General features: G+C 40.8%; 1 protein-coding gene across 2 annotated transcripts in view; it reads right to left on the minus strand.

Annotated features, from left to right (window-relative positions):
• Positions 1-758: 758 nt before the first annotated feature.
• tln1 (talin 1) overlaps positions 759-20,801 on the minus strand; it is a 165,364-nt gene continuing 145,321 nt past the window's right edge. For both annotated transcript variants that reach the window (XM_088355364.1, XM_088355363.1), the window contains 6 exons: positions 20,097-20,221; positions 19,757-19,882; positions 18,332-18,394; positions 18,068-18,250; positions 7,671-7,796; positions 759-3,534 (listed from right to left, as the gene is read on the minus strand). In XM_088355364.1, coding sequence (XP_088211490.1) covers positions 3,400-3,534; positions 7,671-7,796; positions 18,068-18,250; positions 18,332-18,394; positions 19,757-19,882; positions 20,097-20,221 — 758 coding nt within the window. In that variant the 3' untranslated portion in view covers positions 759-3,399. The remainder of the gene's footprint in view (positions 3,535-7,670; positions 7,797-18,067; positions 18,251-18,331; positions 18,395-19,756; positions 19,883-20,096; positions 20,222-20,801) is intronic.

The raw sequence follows: 20,801 nt of genomic DNA on the forward strand, positions 1-20,801 counted from the left end.
TCGTGGTTGCTAGGTATTGGTATGACATTTTAGGGGGAATTTGATCAAAATAGAAAAATGTAATAAACAAGCCAACGTTGTTGACGATTCAAATGGTGCAAGTTTAAGTTCTCAACTTCTAGTTCTTTTGTTTTATTTTGTATTATTTTGTGTTCTGTTCAAGCTTCTTCAGTAAATGATTACTAAAAGAAAAGTCCATGAATCCAAGAGTGTGTGTGTCTTGATTAAAGTAGATTGAACTATCAAAACCGGCAAAAAGAATTCATCAAGTGTGTAGCCACCCTTTAGAATAATTAAGCAAGGTTTTTCATCCGTTTTCCTGACATAATGATGTAAAGCGTATGTGGTGCTCCAAAAAGACGAGACGAGTTTTGAAAAGAATAAACTCAGGGCTCTATCATTCAATTGGTCAATAAATTGTTTGTTAGAATCATTTATACACCACCCATATCCGCTACAAGGGCTATACAAATAAATGTGACTTGACTTAATCATGTATACATCATGATTATATTTTGGCAACGAGAGTCGAAGCCAAACCTGAGTGTAGGATTGTTATATATTCACACTCACAACCTCACATTGAATCAACTTCTCCAAGCAATCGATGTTTTGGGAATGTAGGAGGAAACAGTAGCACAGGGAGAAAAACTCACTCCCGCTGCCGGATCAATGATACATCAAATTAGTTGTATAAGAAAGACTTGGTGCCGTTTATCCAATGGAAAGGAGTGAACAATATAGAATAAATGGAGGGATCCATTGAAAACTGGCTTTATTGCATGTACATATTCTTACAAGTACACCACCACATGACACTGTCTCACACCTGCATTATATTTATACTACAGTCACAATGTGAAAGTCATGGCTTTTTTTTTAAACATATTTTTAAGCACACAGACACTTTCTTCTGAGTCAATATTGAAATGGTGATTTTAAATGACAATTAGTTAAATGAATTAGAAGAAGTGTATTGTTGAAAAGATGACAGGCAGGTTTTGAGTTATTTGATTGCATCAATAAAAAGGCACTTTTGGAAACAAAGGCGCACTGGGAATAGTGATTAAACATTTGGAAATTTTGAAAAGGAGAAGAAATACTTGACTTAAAATAATGCAAAGACATACATCCATAAATTATACCAAGATCAAACATTTTAATCTGAAGACCACATATAGAAAATATCCAAGGGGCCTCTAGATTTCTTTTTACTTGTAATTAACAGAGGACAAAACAAAATTGCTTTCTAATAGGTTAGGTTAGACCAGGTGTCTCCGACGCGATGCCTGCGGGCACATGAGAACCAAGCCGACAGGTTTTGAAAATAATCCACCAGTGGTGGGTCACTGTGATTTTCTAGGAAATGTATTTCCAACTGGCGGTTGTAGTGGTTGACTGGGCCTATATACTTACTATATATATACTTACATACTTATTATTACAACCTGGTAATACCCTACAACATAGTAATACTACGGAGTTGTTATTTTAGAAATGCATGGCACATGGGTAGCCCTGTAAGCTAATCAGTAACAAAAATAGCCCCCTTATTCAGAAAGGCTGGTGAACCCTGGTTTTACGAAAATGATCCGTAGAATGAGAATGAATGAATAAATATTTATGTTTAGGGCTCGTACACCTTTTTCATGGCCATATTCAAGCACTTTTTAAGGACTTTCTAAGCAATTTTTCATTTTTTTGGAGTACCATTAAAAGAAGAAATCTGGAGCCGATAAAAAAAACCAAAATAATAACTTTAGTTTTAAATACCAAATCTAACCCCAACCTTATTTTGGCACCCTAAAATTGGTCTAAAACCCTAATTTACCGCCGAAACCCTAGCTCTACAGCTAACCCTAGGTGTAACTCTAGCCCTAACCACGTTTCAAATTGTAACTCTAACCCCCAAACCTATTTGGGAACCCTACATTCAGATTAGAACCCTAACATGTACCTAACCCCATACCTACACCTAATTCTAAGTTTAACCGTAGCGCCAACCCTATTTCAGAACCCTAAATTCAGTTTAATATCCTACTGAGGAGCCTAAAGCTTAGTTTCTAACCCTAGACCCAAACTATTGAATACATTTAAAACCCTTATTTGAAGCTCTATCCCTAGCCTACGACCTGTTCTTAAAATCATGGCAATAATTTCAAGCATTTACAATAACTTCACCTAATATTGAGCACTTTTCAAACCTTGAAAAAACAACATTAAAATTCAATCATTTTCAAGGATTTCAAGCACCCGTACGAACCCTTTATACTGCATCTTTGGAGATTCATCATATTCACGGCAATGCATTGTCCCAGATTCATTTCTTTCTGTGTGATTTACTGAGTGATTAAAAACAACATTTGTACAGTGCATAAAACTTTTTTCTTTAGGAGAAAATATGCTAAAATGTGGGACTGCAAATGACCGACCGAGCCATGATTGTGACACCTCTGCACTCGACTGTAACACACAAAACTTTGGTAAAAGTTCAATAAATCATTATACATCCAAATACAACTTAAAATATAACGCCGACTGATTTATTTCTCTCTAAATCATAACCTAAAGCTAAACACTAGAGATGTGTCATTCGCGAAAAACAGGCCTCTTTAAAGTAAATGATGGGGGATCTGCTTTTGTAACCTAGAAGATTTAATAAAAAGAAATGGCTCATGTGACGGCCCCTAGAATGGGTTGGAATTCCTTATCTGACGGTTTCTCTCCCCGTTTTCTCTATTTTGAGTGTCTACTATAGATTTAAAGCAACAACAAGGGTCTGAAGAGCCAAAAGAGCCGAGCCGAAAGATTCAGTTCTGTAAAAAGAGCCAAAATCCATATCACTACTAAATACTGTTGTAGTTTCAATTGAAAAACTAGATTGTCTTGTATGAATGAACTTAAATTAATATATAAATTGCCAAATTTGTAAAAAATATATTTCCCAGTCTTCCATTGCATTGTCAAAATTCTTATTTTACATCAAAATTTTAGGATGTTCTCATGACACACTTACACAACAAATCCCAATCCCGCATCTGCTTAGATTTCCGTATAAAGCATAGATTGTATTCAATTTCCATTTCAAACATTTTCGATTTACGTGCCTTTAAACAACAGAATGCGGAGCATGGCTAAAATGCGTGCCATAAAATTAGAACCTAAAAACGACAGCGTGAGCCCATTGTTATGATAGCTAATAATCAAATAGTAATATCAAAAAGCTCGGATACCTTATAGGGATTTCAGGCATATACATTGTTTTTTCTGTCAAAACTGTTAGCAATTTTCATGATGACTTAATTAGGACAAATTGTGAATAATATCAGTAGAATTCAACTCAATGTTTCCTCTTCTTTGTACTGCAGAGGTTGCTGATTGAACGCAGCTGACTTTTTATTACTGTTCCTGGCCGTCTTCCCTCAGTTCTGAAGGAAGAAACTTGTACTGCTGCTGCCTGATCATCGCTAGCCTCTTTCGGGCCTCATCCAGCTCCCTTTCTTTGCGAAGCATCTCCTCCTGTGCGGCGATGATCTGCAACCATATATATTGAATTGCAAAAGTTTAACAATGTGAAAACAGCACAAAACACACCTCAATAGCCTTAAAGGGACAATGTGGAATCTTTGACCACTAGGTGCGACTCAGGGTACATGCACCCTTTACTTGGCCTAATTCAAGCACTTTTTCAAAGGCAATTTTCCAATCTTTTAATACCACTACCAGAAGAAATCCAGCACTGATTGAAAGGACAGGAGCTTAAACTCTTGCCCCGACCTTATTTTAGAACCCTTAAATTGGTTTAAAACCCTAACTTTCAGCCCAAACCCCATCTGCTAACCCTAGTTCTAACTGATTCCAAACCGTAACCGTACCTCTAAACCTGTTTAGGATCCCTACATTCAGAACCCGAATATGGAGCTCAAACCCTAATTCCTACTCCTTTGCCAAACTCTAGCTATAACCCTAACCCTATTTCAAAGCCCTAAATACAGTTACCTACCATAATAAGGAGCCTAATCCTTAGTTTCAAACCCTAACTCTAGCCCCAAACTTATTTCAGAACCCTATGGTTTGTCTAAAACCCTAACTTGCAGCCCAAACCATATCACCTAACCAGAGACCTACACCTAACCATAGTCCTAACCTGGTTCCAAACTGTTACCAGAGCTCTAAATCTATTTTGGAACCATACATTCAGTTTAGAATCCTATTATGGAGCTCAAACTCTAGTTCCTAACCCGACATCTAGCTTTAGCTGTAACCCTAGCCCAAACCCTATTTCAAGGACCCTAAATTTAATTAAACACCCCAATAAGGACCCTAAACCTTATTTTCTAACCCTACCCCCAATCCTATTTTGGAACTATAAATTAAGTTTAAACTCCGTATTTGAAGCCCAAACCATGGCTCCAAACCCTAGCCCAACAACTATCTTAAAAACATGGCAACAATCTCAAGCATTTACAAGTGTTTTACCTAAAAGCCAAGCACTTTTCAAACTTTAAAAACACAACATTAAAATTCAAGCTTTTGCAAGGATTTCAAGCACCTGTACGAACCCTGGTGACTGTGTTGATAATGCAACTAAAAACGAGCACAACAAAGCACAAGAAAGAATACAAACTACGGAGTAGGGATTCAACATTAAGTCAACGTTGACGTTAATAGAAATCGTCGACAATAAATTCCATTAACCACTCCTGTCCTGTGTTTGCCGAGATCGGCATGCAGACGAAATCTTGAACAGCGAGACCAAAACAGCAATGGCGGATCTGCCTGACGAAAAGTTTGGAGTGCAATAAATCTTTGTTAAAAAAAGATAAATAATAATGTCAATTTTGTGTCAAAAAAGTTGCGTCCCGGGGACGCACGTTGATTCAACACTGTGCGTCCCCAGCAAAAATGATGCGTCTAGGACACGGGCAAACGAGAACACTGCGGTAGAGAGAATCAGGATGATGAGATTGTAACCACGTCTCCGTAAAACAGAGCACATTACAATCACGGAAGTCGCGGAGGTTAGCCAAACGATGAAACAACTCGTCGGTCTTATTATACAGGCGCTGAACGTTAGCCAACACGATGCTAGGAACAGGTGCATTATACTTCCGACGACGAGATCTCACCAAATGGCCACCTCTACTCCCACGTTTCCGCTTCTTAGGCTTGGGTTTATTTGATTTTGAATTCGAATTAATCCACTCAAGAATTCCGCTGATTTCGTCCAAGTTTGGTGGCAAATTTGACACACTGGCAGCAGGATGTAATGCCAATAATCCTTCTCTTGAATATTGCACTAAAGTAGAAAACGTAAACGTAACGGTAAAAAGAAGCAATAAAATTAGACAGAAATTAGAAAAGTCTTCAGAGCTCGAGACAACACGTCGCCCTCAGTCGGCGCCATGTTGTACACCTGGCCTACATCTTCCGATGGAAGAATCTGCCACACTATACTGTGGAAATTTAGAAGCCTGCCTTTACTGAGATAAAAGAATGGATGTCACTCAACTTCTGGCGCCTTAACACTGAAATCTATAGGATATAAGACGTATAGTTCATGTTGACAATATCTGTGTATTATTTGTTATTGCAACATCCATTGCAGCCTGGTTATCCTGGAAGGGGGATAGGACGCACTGTGTTAAATATGGGGAAATAACATCTGAGCCCTTTAGTGTTACCTGTGGTGTTCCGCAGGGTTCAGTACTTGGCCCCCTTCTTTTAAGCATTTACATGCTTCCATTAGGTGATATTATTCGCAAGTATAATATCAGTTTCCATTGCAACGCAGATCACACTCAACTACATCTTCCGATGGAAGAATCTGCCACACTATACTGTGGAAATTTAGAAGCCTGCCTTTACTGAGATAAAAGAATGGATGTCACTCAACTTCTGGCGCCTTAACGCTGAAATCTATAGCATATAAGACTTATATTTCATGTTGACAATATCTGTGTATTATTTGTTATTGCAACATCCATTGCAGCCTGGTCATCCTGGAAGGGGGATAACCTCATGTGCAGTCCCGTCTCAAGGTTTCTTCCTTTTCCTTGCCCTCATGTAGGTTTTAGATCAAGGGATAGTCTAATAATAGCCTGTGGTTTGCAATAATCTGTGGTCTGTGCAGCCCTTTGAGACTCTTTGTAAATAAGGGCTATACAAATAAACATGACCTGACTTGACATAGTAATCAAATGAGCCCAGAAGATCATCAGCTGCTCTCTGCCCAGTCTAGAAGACATCGCCTGCTTGCGATACCATAGCAGAACCATTAACATTATAAAAGACAAACAGTTGATATCAATGACAAAAGACAATTATATTCTATTCTTGATGAGGCTTATCGTATGTCAAATTAAAAAAAAAAAAAATTCTAAGTATTAAAATTAATATATACAGTGGGACCTCGCTACTTCGCGGTTCGGTTTTTTTTTCTCGCTGCTTCGCAGATTTTCACTTTTTGCGGGTTTTTTTGGCGGAACGTCAGCGGACGCGGGATAAGGCAGCCGGCTGGATGGGGCGGGGTAGGAGGGTGGGGGTTGTCGGAGGTCACTCCCGGGCCGCGCGACGGAGTAAGTCCGGCGGACACGGCGTCACCCTAATAAGGATAAGAGGTGCAGTTAATGAGATGAGATGAGATTTTTTTTTTTTTTAAGGGGCATCGCTACTTTGCAGATTTTCATTTTTTTCGGGTGGTTTTGTTCTCCATTAACCCGGTCTAAAAAATAATAATTAAGAAAAAAAAGAAAAAAAAAAAGTTTTTTTTTTTTTTTTAATTTTAAAGGTGCGCCGCTACTTCACGGATTTTCACCTATCGCAGATGGTTTTGGTCCCCATTAACCGCGATAACCGAGGTCTTACAGTATATATTTTTTAAATTAAATACAATTTTCTCTACTTGTAGACACTGAATAATACACACTGTACATTTGAGTGCAGCCTTAGCTGATTATGCATTAATTTATTACTGAACGATTTTTTTTTTTTAAATTCTAGATCTTGTTTTGTTTAGTGAGTTAAAAAAATATATTTGAGGACAGTGGAATGCTTTTATCCCAAATCGGTGGTTAAAAGCTTAACTGAGGCTACAGTGGCCCCCAGGTAAATTGAGCTCGAAACCCCTGCTTTAGGTAAAGGTCATGTTATTTCAAATAAATGCTAATTTCTAGACCTACAAAGATCTTAAAATGCAAATTAAAATTACAAGTTAGTTTTCACCACTAGAAGGCGCTTAATCCTATTCAGATTCAGATTCAGATTCAGATCTACTTTATTGTCATTCTAGTACACGTGTATACAGAACGAAATGTCGATACATCTGACCCGCACAGTTTCCTTGAATGTACAGATATAAATAAATGTTGTGTTGAGTTGGAGTAGTGAGTACTAATAATATACTAAATAATTATGGCTACGTATAGTATTTTACCGTAGCGCAGATAGTGCAAGAGGAGTAGCTAACCAGATGTGCAAAATGGGCAGTCAGGTTAACAAGTCAGGTAAACACTAACAATAACACTGTAATAATAACGCTGTAAGTACAATAGTGCAGAGAGCAGATGTGCAAGGAGTGGCTAGCAATTAAGAACTGCCAGTAGTGCAAAAAGTCAAACAAAAACCCACACTGTCCATTTAATAATAATTTCATTTCCAACTGGACTCACCTGCGCGATACCTCCCACCATTTTGCTCTTGACCACCACTGCTTGGTCATCCTGAGCATCAAACGCCGCTTTCTGGGCTGCCTTTACCAGGTTATCCGATGCTCTCTTCACAGCATTTCCAGCCGCCTACAAAAACAAAAAACACATTGTTTTAAAAACATGTACATAGGTGACAACTAAAATCAACGGATATATTGTGTAGTACAGCAGATTTTTGCTGAAGGATTCCTTTTCTGTTAACATATTGAGAATATTAGACACAAAGCTTGGTCCCTTGCGCCCAGCAACTCCTTAAATGGAAAGGAAGTAACCCTTCTGAGTCGTAAAAAACAAAACTTTTTTTGGTTTTAATCCCTGGAAATTACTGTAAAAGGAAAAAGCGGGCTGGTGCATCAGAATTTGGTGAAAGGGAAGAATCATCTTGGGCCTCTGTTGTCTAGAGCAGTGTTTTTCAACCGCATAAGTCGGTCAAGGACCATTTTTCGTGAGTCGTGGGTCTTTGCCATGGCAAAATATGCTAAGAAAATTATAATTGTGGTTCAATTACACCCCTTGACGGTAGGAGGTGATAATGCCCTGAAAATGGATATTATTATATTGAAAACAAAGCTAACCAAAGTGTTTTGGATTTTATTGAAAATGCAGCTAATTGAGGATTAAAAGGGAAAGTGGGTATTTTTTGACCACTAGCTGTATGATGTAGTACAGTGATGTAAAACTCAATGATGCTCCGGGGCCAAATCCAGTCTTTCTTTTCTCTGACAAGCTGGCTCAGTAAAAGAATGTAAACTCGAAATTTTTAGCTTTGTTTTACAATATATTGCTTTAGATTTCAACCTACATTAGTAACTTATGATAGAAATGACCTACAGATGCGCTTACAGGTATTTATTTGTTTACATACTCAGAAATTCATGGCAAACGGATGAAACTATCTAACCGTTCGGATCTGGCCCACGGACCATATATTCGACATACCTGGTTTGATCTAACCAAAACGAAGAAAAAGTACGGAAACTCTAAGTTACATAATCAAACATTTGTTTTCAATTTTTGACAAACTTCTTGTGAGCTTTTTTTTTTTTTTTCAGGGTACCCAAAGCAGCAAAATGGCCAACAGTTAAGTCATCTCTCTCTACGAGGCTTATGTTAATAAATCCTAATTTCTCAACCTACGATTATTTTGGAAAATGCATATTTATAAGTATTACATGTATGTTTGGTTGTAATTTAAATCAACATTTTATAATAAATGAAATATTCTTACCACTAGTAGGTGCTAAAACAGGGGTATCCAACTTTTTCAAGCTTAAAGCTCCTTTTCTTACTAGTTATCACAAAATAAATAAACATAACAACATAGCTAAATGGCTTACGAAATAGCTAAAAATGTAGCTTGATGGCCAAGGAGGATGACAATCGAAAGGGGAGGGCTAACTACAACATTGGGAATAATTTTACAAGTCTGGTTGTCTACAAAGGGTAGATTTGGAGTGACACAAAGGAATTTTAAGAAGCAACATCCAACAAAGCAAGATTTTTTTTTAGGCAAATTACTAATCTGTCAGCAATAATGTGTGTTTTGGAATAATTTATTACAAAGTTGGATTCTATAGGTTGTCCCTGATTTAATGAAGCCATTTTTGTGGATATTCACAGAAAACTTGACATGAAGTTAAATTCTGCTGGCTTTCCAGCAATACGTATTAGTTTTTCAAATTTGAATGAATTAGCTAATGTAATATTGGAAAGGTTTCACGGCCCACACACGTAATTCGTTTTTACAACTATAAAATAAGCTTTCTGTTTTTTAAAAAAGGAAATTTTCTACATAATACTAACATTTTGTGTACTTATTTAGTTGGTTGCACAATACAATATTTAATCACACTTTCTAGTGGAAGTACAACGTTGGCAAAAAGTTTGACTGTTACATTCAAGAGCGATGAGAGACCTCCAAAAACGAGTCTTTTTTTTTCCTGCTTTTTTCTTCTTTATTTTTCACACTTTTTCTTTTTTTCTTCTTTTGTTTTTTCTGAGCATTTTTCTTTCCCTTTTTCTTCTTGTGTTTACTAGTTTTCAGTTTTCTTTTATTTGTAACTTTGTTTTTTCTTTTATCCTAGCTTTTTACTTCTTTATGTTTGATTTTTTCTTCTTTCATCCTGTTTTTCTTTGTTATGTTTAGTTTTTAATTCGTCTACTTTTGTTTCTTTTGCTGTACTTCTCCCCCTTTTAAATTATCTTGTGCATAACGTTAAATATTATTTTGTAGTATATGGATCAAATGAACAAAATATTTTGTTTTTATTTGGTATTTATTACTTGCTTGTTTTTTTATACAGTTGTTTGATGCTCAGTGTACAGCAACCTTGGCTGTATGTACTGAAAGGTGCTTTGAAGTAAAATGTATTCTTCTTCTTATTATTATTATTATCAAAAACAATCTGAAGAGCCATTGGGTACCAAGAGCCAGATCTTTTTAGTGAGCAGAATCAAAACAGCCGCTTTTCTAAAAAAAAAAAAAAAAAAAAAAAAAAAAAAAAGACAGAAAATTGCATCAATATTGACATTGTCACACATGTAAATTAGGTCAAGCAGCTACGTAAACCAACTGTGCAGGCACTACATTACACGTGTCTCTCTATATTTTGATGTATTTGTCATAAACAGTAATACAATAATAATATTTTTTTAAAAAAAAAAACAACCCCTCTAAACTCCTCCCCAACTCCGCCACCTCTCTAGGAATAATTCGAGCTCACATGCACGCTTGCTTTCATTTACTTAATCTCGTGCTGACATTGACTTCAAAACACCACCCATAAAAAAACACAGAGGGAACTTGTGTTGTTTTTGCCGGCATGCACTGTAATTCTGACTGAATTTGCTAGTGAATTCATTTGGCAAATTTGTGCCCCGATTTTATGCGAGGATACCTTTTCTTGCGCGCTAAAAAGGTCTGACTGACTGACTATTGCTCCACCGAAGGTCGGGGGGTCCCGTCCCTGTGCGTTGAGCCGACCAGATGAACCACGTTTTTCCAATGCTGGCGGTCTTGTGCCAGCTGTTCTGCATCCTCCGTGTTGTTGGAGGTCGCCCGCAACGACGTCGAGCCATCAAGTGCGGGGTTTCCCTCGTGGTAGTCTCCAGCCTGCGGCCTTTGGGTCAAACTGGAGAATGGCTCGTGTCGGATGGTCTGGTGGTAGACGAAGGACATGGCCGAACCAGCGGGTGTGGCGTTGTGCGACCAAGGAAGATGCTCGGGGCTGGCACGTGCGGGCTCTGAGCTCTTTATTGGAGACTCGCTGGGGCCACCTGATGTTCTCGATGGTTCTGAGAGCCTTGCTATCAAAACCGTCGATTCTTGTGGCCAGGGTGTCGTTCAGGGGACATGTTTCTGAGCCATAAAGCAGGATAGAGAGTACGGCGAGGTTGTAAATGCGGAGCTTCGTCTTGCGTGCGATGGTCTGGTGCCGCCAGAGTGGTTTCCAGAGAGACTGCAGAGCAGATGCTGCCAGGGCTCTTCTGCGGAGAATCTCTGGTTTTAGGTCCCCATTGTCTGTCAACATGGACCCCAGATACACAAAGCTCTTGACAGGCTCTACGATGTCGCTACCAATTTGGATGGGAGGTGGATCTGGTCCATCACCAACATACATGAACTTGGTTTTCGTCCAACTCCCTTGGAGGCCAAGCCGCGCTGCCTCTTCGCTGTAAATGCCCAGAGCGTCTCTCAGCTGGCTGTAGGAAGTGCTGAGCATGATGGTGTCGTCAGCATACTCCAGGTCAGTCAGGTGGTAGTTGCCGAAAGACACTCCGGGGATGTGCTCGTCAACCCTGAACATCAGATGGTCGATGATGCAATTAAAAAGGTCGGGAGCAGCCACGCAGCCTTGACGAACGCCGCTGGAGATAGTAAACCAGTCAGAGTCAATGCCATTGATACGGACACAGCTCTCTGCGTTGCTGTAGAGCAGCTTGAACAGGGCTATGATCTTGGGTGGTGCTCCGAGAGCTTGGAGGATGTTCCACAGTGAAGAGTGGCATAAGGTGTCAAAGGCGGCCTTCAGATCAATGAATCCGATTTACGGATGGCGATCTTTACGGAATTCACGGGTCTTCTCTATCAGCAAACGGACGGCAGAGATATGGTCCGTTGTGGAGCGGTTGGGCATAAAGCCAGGGGATTGCGGCAGCTTCTCATAGCTGGAAGGGCACGGCTTAGCAAGATTCTGGTAAAGACCTTGCCCGGGATGGAGAGTAAGGTTATACCTCTGTGGTTTCCACAGACAAGCCCTTCACCCTTGCATTTCCAGAAGGGCATGATGACTCCTCTGGTCCAGTCGGTGGGCAGCTGTTCCGATTCCCACACCTGGTTGAGTAGGCAGATTAGCCACTCCACCATGCCATCACCGCCGGCCTTGAGCAACTCGCCGGTAATGGCACAGATGCCGGGGGCTTTCTTGGTGTTCAGCTTCTTCAGAGCAGCTCTCACTTCCTCCTTCCTCGGGTGTTACAGGGTCTGTGCAGCAGGCTTCGCTGGGAGGTGCCGTGTTTGCAGCCACTAGGAGGGTGGGATCAGCCGGGATGGTGCTGTGCTGCAAGAGGAGGCTAAAGTGCTCCTTCCAGCGCACGAGGCAGTTGGCTTCTGTCATGATGAAGTTGCCGTCTGAGTCTTTTACCAGGGCTGTCTTCATGTGTGGGCCGCTACGGGCTTGGCGTGGTAGACTGAATACACGGCTCATGTTGTTGTTGTTGGCCGCGAACTCAAGCTGTTGGGCTTCTGCCTGCCAAAACCTCTCCCTATCTTCAGCTATGGCTACATTGCGCAGGCGAGGCAGAGTCTTGTGCTGGTTGGCTCGGGGAGCAACTTAAGTCTCTGGCGATGTTGTGGTCGCTGAGTCGGGAGGAGTCGGGGCGAGGCAGAGTCTTGTGCTGGTTGGCTCGGAGCTTTAGCTTGAGCTGGGCCACCAGCAGATGATGGTCTGTGTTGCCAAGCTGTGCTCCTCTGAACACCCGGCAGTTGGTTACAAACGACTTCCAGCGTCGTGATATCAGGATGTGGTCCAATGCCTTCCTGGTTCTGCCATCTGGGCTGTACCACATCCAGTGATGGATGTGTTTCCGGGGAAACCAGTTGCAGCAACACAGAGGTTGTTTTGGTGGCAGAGGAGGAGGAGGCGGTTGCCATTGTCGTTTGTTGTGCTGTCAACGAAGGTGGTGCCGACAGGTGGGCCGGGGGACCGATCATTGCTGGATAGAGTGGCGTTGGCATCAGTGAGGATGATGGTGACGTCGTGTGGTGGGGTTTGGTCGACAGCCTGGTGGAGTTGGTCAAAGAACGCGTCCTTCGCATCCTCATCAGCGACATGGGTGGGGCGTAGGCGACGATCACTGTCATCTTGCTGTGATGGTGGAGGAAGCGAGCAGACAGTAGTCTGTCGCTTATGGGTGTCCAGCTGATGAGGGTCCTCCGGAGGGCTTCGTACTTCACAGAGCCCTGCCAGGGTGATGTTATAGCGACAGAGCTCTCGGGACAGCAGGGTGGCAGCTCCGGGGCGAAGGAGTGTTTGGACATTCCAGGTGGGTGAGTGTTTGGGCAGTACAAAATTGCGCACGCACGCAGCTTAGAGGGAACAATGGTCCCGACCCACCAGTTGAGAAACACTGGACAAAAGTAAACAATGAGCTAATAAAATGTATTCTCAAATCATCCTACTAGCTCAGGTTGTTGGAAACATTTGTCAAACAAATTGTGTTATGTGCTTTATATAGACTGCACAGTAATCCTCCATGCTTTATACCATCTACAGTAAATTGCATCCAGAGTAGCCATTTTATGTAAAACATTCTGTCTGTTAGTCTTAAAAGTCAGGGAGATTAGCTTTAAAAAGCACAGTTGCGGACAGAAGAGGCAAGATTCTAATATTGTAACCACAGGTCAGGGTTAACGTTTCCATTTCTGGGTACCATTGGTTGACTGCTGGATTGTTTCCAAGATCTATGTGGACATAAATGTATGGGAATTACTGTGGTGGCAGCTGCAAGCCCAGAAGAGGAGGGGATAAGCCATTACATATTGGATCAGAGAACACGAGCTGGCCTGGACAGACTGATGTGATTTCAGCTTAGATTAATGCTCAATAAAAAAATAGGAGGAGTTTGCTGTGATGGCAGAAAGCTGCACTTACAATGTCTTGGGAGTTAGAAGTGAGCATCTTTTCAATTTGGACATTTAATGGTATCTTTGCATGGTCAACTGAGCATATAAAGCAGGGATCTCCAACGTGGTGCCCACCGTGGACAGCTGAGATGCCCGCGGACCTGCCTGTTGTAAAAATAGCTCACCAGTGTTGGGTCATAGAGATTTCCTGGTTAAATGATTTTTATTTTAATGGTCGACTAATTCAATTTTAACCTTCCCCATACCTCTCTCTTGTTTTCTCTTTCATTCCTTATCTCTTTCTTATCCTCTCTCCTTTCATTTTTTCTTACCCTGACCTTTCTTTCTTACTATGTTTCTCTCTCTTCTTTCTTTCACTCTCCCTATTTTTAGTCTTTCGTACCCTCCATCTTTCTTGCTTTCTCTTTCACTCTTACCCTCTATCTTTCTCTCTTTATTTCTTACCCTCTACCTATATTATTTTCTCTCTCTCTTTCCCTCTCTCTCTCTCATTCTCTCAGTTTCCTTTTTCTCTTTCTCTCATTCCCTCTATCTTTCTTTCTTCTTTATTACCCTCTATCATTCTTATTTTCCCTCTCTTTCTCTCTCCTTCTCTCACTCTTTCTTTTTTACCCTCCATCTTTCTCTCTATTTTGGGTAGGTGTGGAGCAAGGCAAGGAGGGCACGAGTGCATTTGACGTAAACTTTTTTTAACTTTCCCAGAATAAAGTGTAGAAAATAACTCCCTTAATAGGACACTGTGTAATATTTAACCACAGGAAGGTACTGTATTGTGTTGTGCAACCGAAAACAAGTGAAAGCACAAGAAAGAATACAAATTACACACACAGACACAAGTGACTAAACCCAAAAATCTTAAATCATACATATAAAAGGTCTCACACAAGGTGTTTAGGTTTTGAGAGTAACAGGATGAACCAGAAATAGAAGACTTGAAAGAGAAAAATAATTTAAAAAAAAAAAATCAATGTTAGGGTGAGATGCAATATATTTGCAAGGTATTGCATTTATGTAAGTGCATAAGCAATTATTTTAGTCATTTATAACTTCTTCATTTATCATTTCTTTAGTCTGAATGAACAAACCTCTTTTTTGGTATTGTATTTATTTGATTTCTTGTATTTGCACTACTACTGTACTTTGTTAAGTTTTCCTCCAAAAATATGTGCTCGGGTTTTTGGGCTGACATTTTTTTATTTCTTGTGTTCCGTTGGTGGCATGCTCCCTCCTTGTTCATGAGTGAGGGTAGGATGGAACGGGGGATGGAACGGGAGATGAACAGACGGGTCGGTGCAGGGTCTGCCGTCATTGGGACCCTGTACCGGTCCTTCGTGGTGAAGAGGGAGCTGAGCTGAAAGGCAAAGTTCTCGATCTACCGGTCGATATACGTTTCTACCCTCACCTATTGTAATGACCTTTGGGTTATGACCGAAAGAACACAATCCCGGATACAAGTGGCCGAAATGAGTTTCCTCCGCATGGTGTCTGGGTTTTCCCTTAGAGATAAGGTGAGAAGCTGTTCATAACTTTTATTGACAGAATTTCTAGGCGCAGCCCTTGTAGGGATGGAGTCTGGTTTGGGGGCCTCAGCATTGCGTCACTGCTTTTTGCAGAGGACATGGTGCTGTTGGCTTCCTCAGGCCGTGATCTTCAGCTCTCGCTGAAGCGATTCGCAGCCGAGTGTAAAGAGACCGGGATGAGGATCAGCACCTCTAAGTCCGAAACCATGGTACTCAGCCGGAAAAAGGTGGCATGCTCCCTCCTTGTTCATGAGTGAGGGTAGGATGGAACGGGGGATGGAACGGGAGATGAACAGACGGGTCGGTGCAGGGTCTGCCGTCATTGGGACCCTGTACCGGTCCTTCGTGGTGAAGAGGGAGCTGAGCTGAAAGGCAAAGTTCTCGATCTACCGGTCGATATACGTTTCTACCCTCACCTATTGTAATGACCTTTGGGTTATGACCGAAAGAACACGATCCCGGATACAAGTGGCCGAAATGAGTTTCCTCCGCATGGTGTCTGGGTTTTCCCTTAGAGATAAGGTGAGAAGCTCAGTCATCCGGGAAGAACTCTGTGTAGAGCCACTGCTCCTCCACATAGAGGGGAGCCAGTTGAGGTGGCTCGGTCATCTGATAAGGATGCCTCCTGGACGCCTCCCTCGGGAGGTGTTCCGGGCATGTCCCACCGACAGGAGGCCCCGGGGGCGACCCAGGACTCGCTTGAGAGACTATGTCTCTCGGCTGGCTTGGGAACGCCTCGGGATCCTGTCGAATGAGCTGGAGGAGGTGGCTGGGGATAGGGACGTCTGGGCTTCCCTTTTAAGGCTGCTGACCCCGCGATCCGACCCTGGATAAGCTAATGGATGGATGGATGGGTGTTTTTCAGAGGATCTGTGTCTAAATAGACGTGTAAATAGTTCATTTTTTGCATTCTATAATTTATTTAAAGAACTGAAGAGTTAATATTTGTATTTTATTGCTTTGAATTTTCAGCGATTTTGTGTTGTTTGTCGACTTTAAATCTGTTTAAGTGTGTAAAAATTTAAAATTGTTTTGTATTTTACAAATTCTTTGGTAGATATGTGAATATTTTAATTTATATTTCATGTGTTTTTCAGTAATCCCTGCAAAGCATATAACATTACTTATTATCAAATAATTTGCTGCATAACGTTTTATCATTAATAATATATTAAAAAATGAAAAATAAAAACTGAGCAGCTGTTTGGGTGCCGAAAGCTAAATAAAAACTTCTCTTTTTTGTCCTCTGTATTGAACTCAGGGAAAAAGAGACTGTTTTCTAAATTGAGGTGCCCTTGGGTGTGTTTGGAATCCTGTTTGTAGATTATATTATAATAAGAATATTTATCAGAGTACAACATGCAAAATTGTTTACCTAAAAAATAACTCAAACCAGCTTTGAGTGTTATAAGCAAGGGATGGGGTGACAAGCTTTGATGGTAGGATATTATGGTATTTTCAAAATGAGTTTTAGTCAAAGATGTCCCTGACAACAATTGCAAAACATGGAATGAAACCACATCTCTCGACCCACAAGACACCTACGGTCAATTATTAGTTATAAATCTTTTGCGTGGACAATCTAAAATAAATAATTCTTGATGGTTTTTGCCAAATGTTAAAAGTCCGGACCAGGGGGCAGATACGGCTTTTGATCACATTTTTACTGGCCCGTGGCTTCTGTCATAAAATTAACACTATGTGGCTTGCCGGTAATGTTGACCACAGTACACAAGACATTTGTACAAAATAAAAAATAAAAAAATAACAATTTAATCAGCTGATGGCAGTGGCCCTCAGGCAGCATCTGGGAAAAGGCAAGAGGGGTGCTGCTGTTCCTGCCAACTGCTAGAGGCGCTTTAACTCTGGCAGTAGCTCAGGAGGTAGAGCGCCCGTCTAGGGATCAAGGGATCCCAGTTCGAATCCCGGCTCGTCTGTGTTACATGTCGAAGTGTCCTTGGGTAAGACACTGAACCCCTAATACCCCCAATAAGCAGGTTAGCGCCTAACATGGTTGCAAGGCCGCTATTGGGAAATGTGGAGCACATTGTAAAGCGCATTGGGAAGTCATTGACTTGAAAAGCGCTATATAAATGCAGATCATTTCATTTCATTTCATTCGAAGCCACGGCTGCCGACACTGTATCTTGCCAACGCCAGGTCAATTAGCCATGAAACGGATGATTTGGAGCAACAACTGTTGGGAAACCGCTACATTTGGGACGGTTTTATTTTATTATCCTGCAGAGCTGTCTTCGTTCAAGGAAACCTGAACCAGACCGCTCTCTAAATTCCTTTCTTACACTGAAAGGAGAAGCCCTACAATTTAGTTTTACTTTTGTTTGATGGAATAAAAACTATTATTTCAACTGCAGTGTTGAGTGTTATTTTTTGTCAATATATAATTGTTATTTTGTGACCGTCATGAACTCTCAGTGTAATGACGTCATCTCGAGGTAAGTTTAACCCTTTCATGAAGGTGTGAAACTCCTTCGCGGATTTTCACTTTTCGAGGGTGGTTCTGGTCCCGATTAACCGCGAAAACCGATGGATCACTGTACTCAAATAAATGTTAAGGCAGGGCCCAGTAGCCTTGACAGAGACACAGTGGAATGTAGCTAACGACAGAGAGCCTGATTTTTAGACCATTTATGGGGTCAAGCAACCTATCTAGAATTAGAATTGGGGCTAACCTGGAGTCTCTTCATAGTCTGGGAGTCTTGGTCAGCTTTGACCTTGCAAGCCACTAGAAGCTGTGCAGTGGAAGCTGCCACCTGTTTGGCAGAAGATATGAGCTTTTCTTCACTTGCATGTCCCTGAACCGCTGAGTTGGCAGCCTCACAGAGATTGTTTGTGGCCGCTGCTACCATTCGAGCCTAAGGAGTCGAAAGCACTCAAGTTATGGTCGGGTAGTCATTTTTTGTAACAGTATTACAAGCTGGATTCTGTGAACTTACGGCAGAAATGAGACCCTGAGACCACTGTCCGTCATCCACTGCATTGGCTGGAATCGCTCCCACCTGTAAACATATTATTTGATCGAGTGGGAAAACTCAAAACTAAACTTTTCACTGTGAAAAGTTATCGTAAATTCCGGACTTCAGAGCTCACCAAATTAATGTCTTACCGTTCCTGTAAAATTTGCCTGAAATCCCACTTCAAGATGTACCCAAAGTAAATTGAATGCTGTTCTTGAACCATTTGGAGAATATGGACGGTTTTGATGTCTTATTAAATTTAATACTCTGAAGTTTTGACCCAAACTGAAATAATCATTGCAAGTGCTACTAACATTGAGTAATCCAAGTTGAAACACATGGAAATATAAGGTTTTAATTTCTGCTTGTATATATTTTTGCAATCACATGCCTGCAGAAAAGTGTGGCATGGGCATCCTAGCTGGAAAACCACTGGGACAATAGCATGAAGCCTTACCTGGACGAACGTTAAATTTGAAATCTAGACATGTATTTTACACATTTTTCTAATAGTATGTCTAGGCGTTTCCAAAAGTGGCCATTTGGAGACGACCAGTTCCCAGCCCTTAAAACTTTGCATTCATGTATTTGAGTTAGGTCATTTTTTTAGACATTGTGAAAGAGTTGTGAATGTTTTACTTTTCTTTGTCAGAAGCCAACGGCTATACCGGAAGTCATCCGACAAGTCTGTTGATTTCTTACATTTCCTACATCAAGTGTTTTAAAAAATGTGAATATTCAAGATGGCGATTACAAAGTCGACGACATGCCCAACAAACACGGATGAGGTATGCATTCCGTAAAATGTGAGCCTTATATCTCGAAACTACAAAAGAAGGATAACCATACAGAGAATAGTGCTAGATTGCAACAAAGACATGGAAGTCATGTATTTGTATTGTCATCAGTGGGTAGTGGACTAAATTGCATTTGCTTGTTATCTATCCTCAACAATGAAAGGAAACTTCAGAGACCTGACAATAACACAGATGATAAGGAAAGACAAGTGTAGTGTTATCGATGGATAACTTTCACTACTGTCAAATTCGGATGTAATTAAGGACATGATTTTTGGGTTAAAAAAAAAAAAAAAAAAAAAAAAATCGTGAGTACGCTGTAAATATTGAAGTACCCTCATACATCCACATTTTGCGCCTGTTATGTATTTAATGAATGGTGTAAAAGCATGGACTAATTTCTCTCGAGAAGCTTCATAAATATTTCCAGACGTCACAGCAGTGTTTTATTGTATTCAAAACACATGTGTTGTGGAAAAGAGCAGCCCTTCCTTTTCCTCATTGCCGCCACGAAATTCTTTTTATTAAAAGCCAAAAAAAGTAGCAAAAAGTATCGACTTCTAGTCCGGAACGTACGGTAGATGTGTTTTGTGACTATGAGACATACCTTTCCTTGAGCTACCAGCTCTCGCTGTGCTGCTGAAGCAGCTTTGACCAGAGCACTGGTGGCAGCGGCAATAGACTTGGCCGCCTCGAGAATCTGCTCCTCAAAGTTCAAGCTTTCGTCTGCTTCCTGTTTAAGGAGAAGGAAACCGACAGTCTATAAACACTGAATGTGCAACCTATGTAACGAGCTGTGAAGCACTTTGTTTAAACTAAAAAGTGCACTCATTTGAAGATGTTAACAACTGTAAACAAGGGTCAAGAATATTTAATTCTCTATGTACCCTGTATAGGTACTGTTTATGAGTGTGTGTGTGTGTGTGTGTGTTTGTGTATAAAACAACCTTTGGTTTGGTCCTGGGTCTCAGCTGCTCCAGTTTCTTGGCAGCAGCTTCAATGGCGGCTGCAGCTCCAAGCAGCTCATTTTCAGCGATGACCGTGGGATCCTCAGGATCGACCCATTCCGTGCCTACAACAGAAATCAAATGTTTCTAGCACTCTGAAAGTCATGGAATTATATACACACACATATTATTTATATATATATATATATATATATATATATATATATATAAGACTCCCAGACTATGAAGAGACTCCAGGTTATCGCGGTTAATGGGGACAAACACCACCCGCGAAAAGTGAAAATCCGCGAAGTAGCGGCGCCCCTTCAAAAAAACATAGACAAAAAAAAAGATATATATATATATATATATATATATATATATATATATATATACAGAATAGTAAAAAATATTCTCTATGCCGTAATGCAACCCAACATTCACATTCATCTTTTTCGGCCAATTGCAGGCTTTGTTTCGCCCCTTTAGCCTATGCGAGCCTGTAAATGATAAAAAGGATCCGCCCCCTCTACCTCCGAATAACTTTAGCCAATAGTGACCGATTCAAATGATGATTGACACATTGGTTAGTAAATGAAACGCCGGTATATAAATCCCAGCATACACCGCGGACTACTTTTAGTCGGTGGCTGCTTGCCCTAGTTGCAAGACTTTGCGACTTAATATTGATCCATATATAAGGCG

Source organism: Urocampus carinirostris, chromosome 16 (genome assembly GCF_059441175.1).
Source record: "Urocampus carinirostris isolate Australia breed hairy pipefish chromosome 16, RoL_Ucar_1.0, whole genome shotgun sequence".
NCBI classification, from domain to species: Eukaryota; Metazoa; Chordata; class Actinopteri; order Syngnathiformes; family Syngnathidae; genus Urocampus; species Urocampus carinirostris.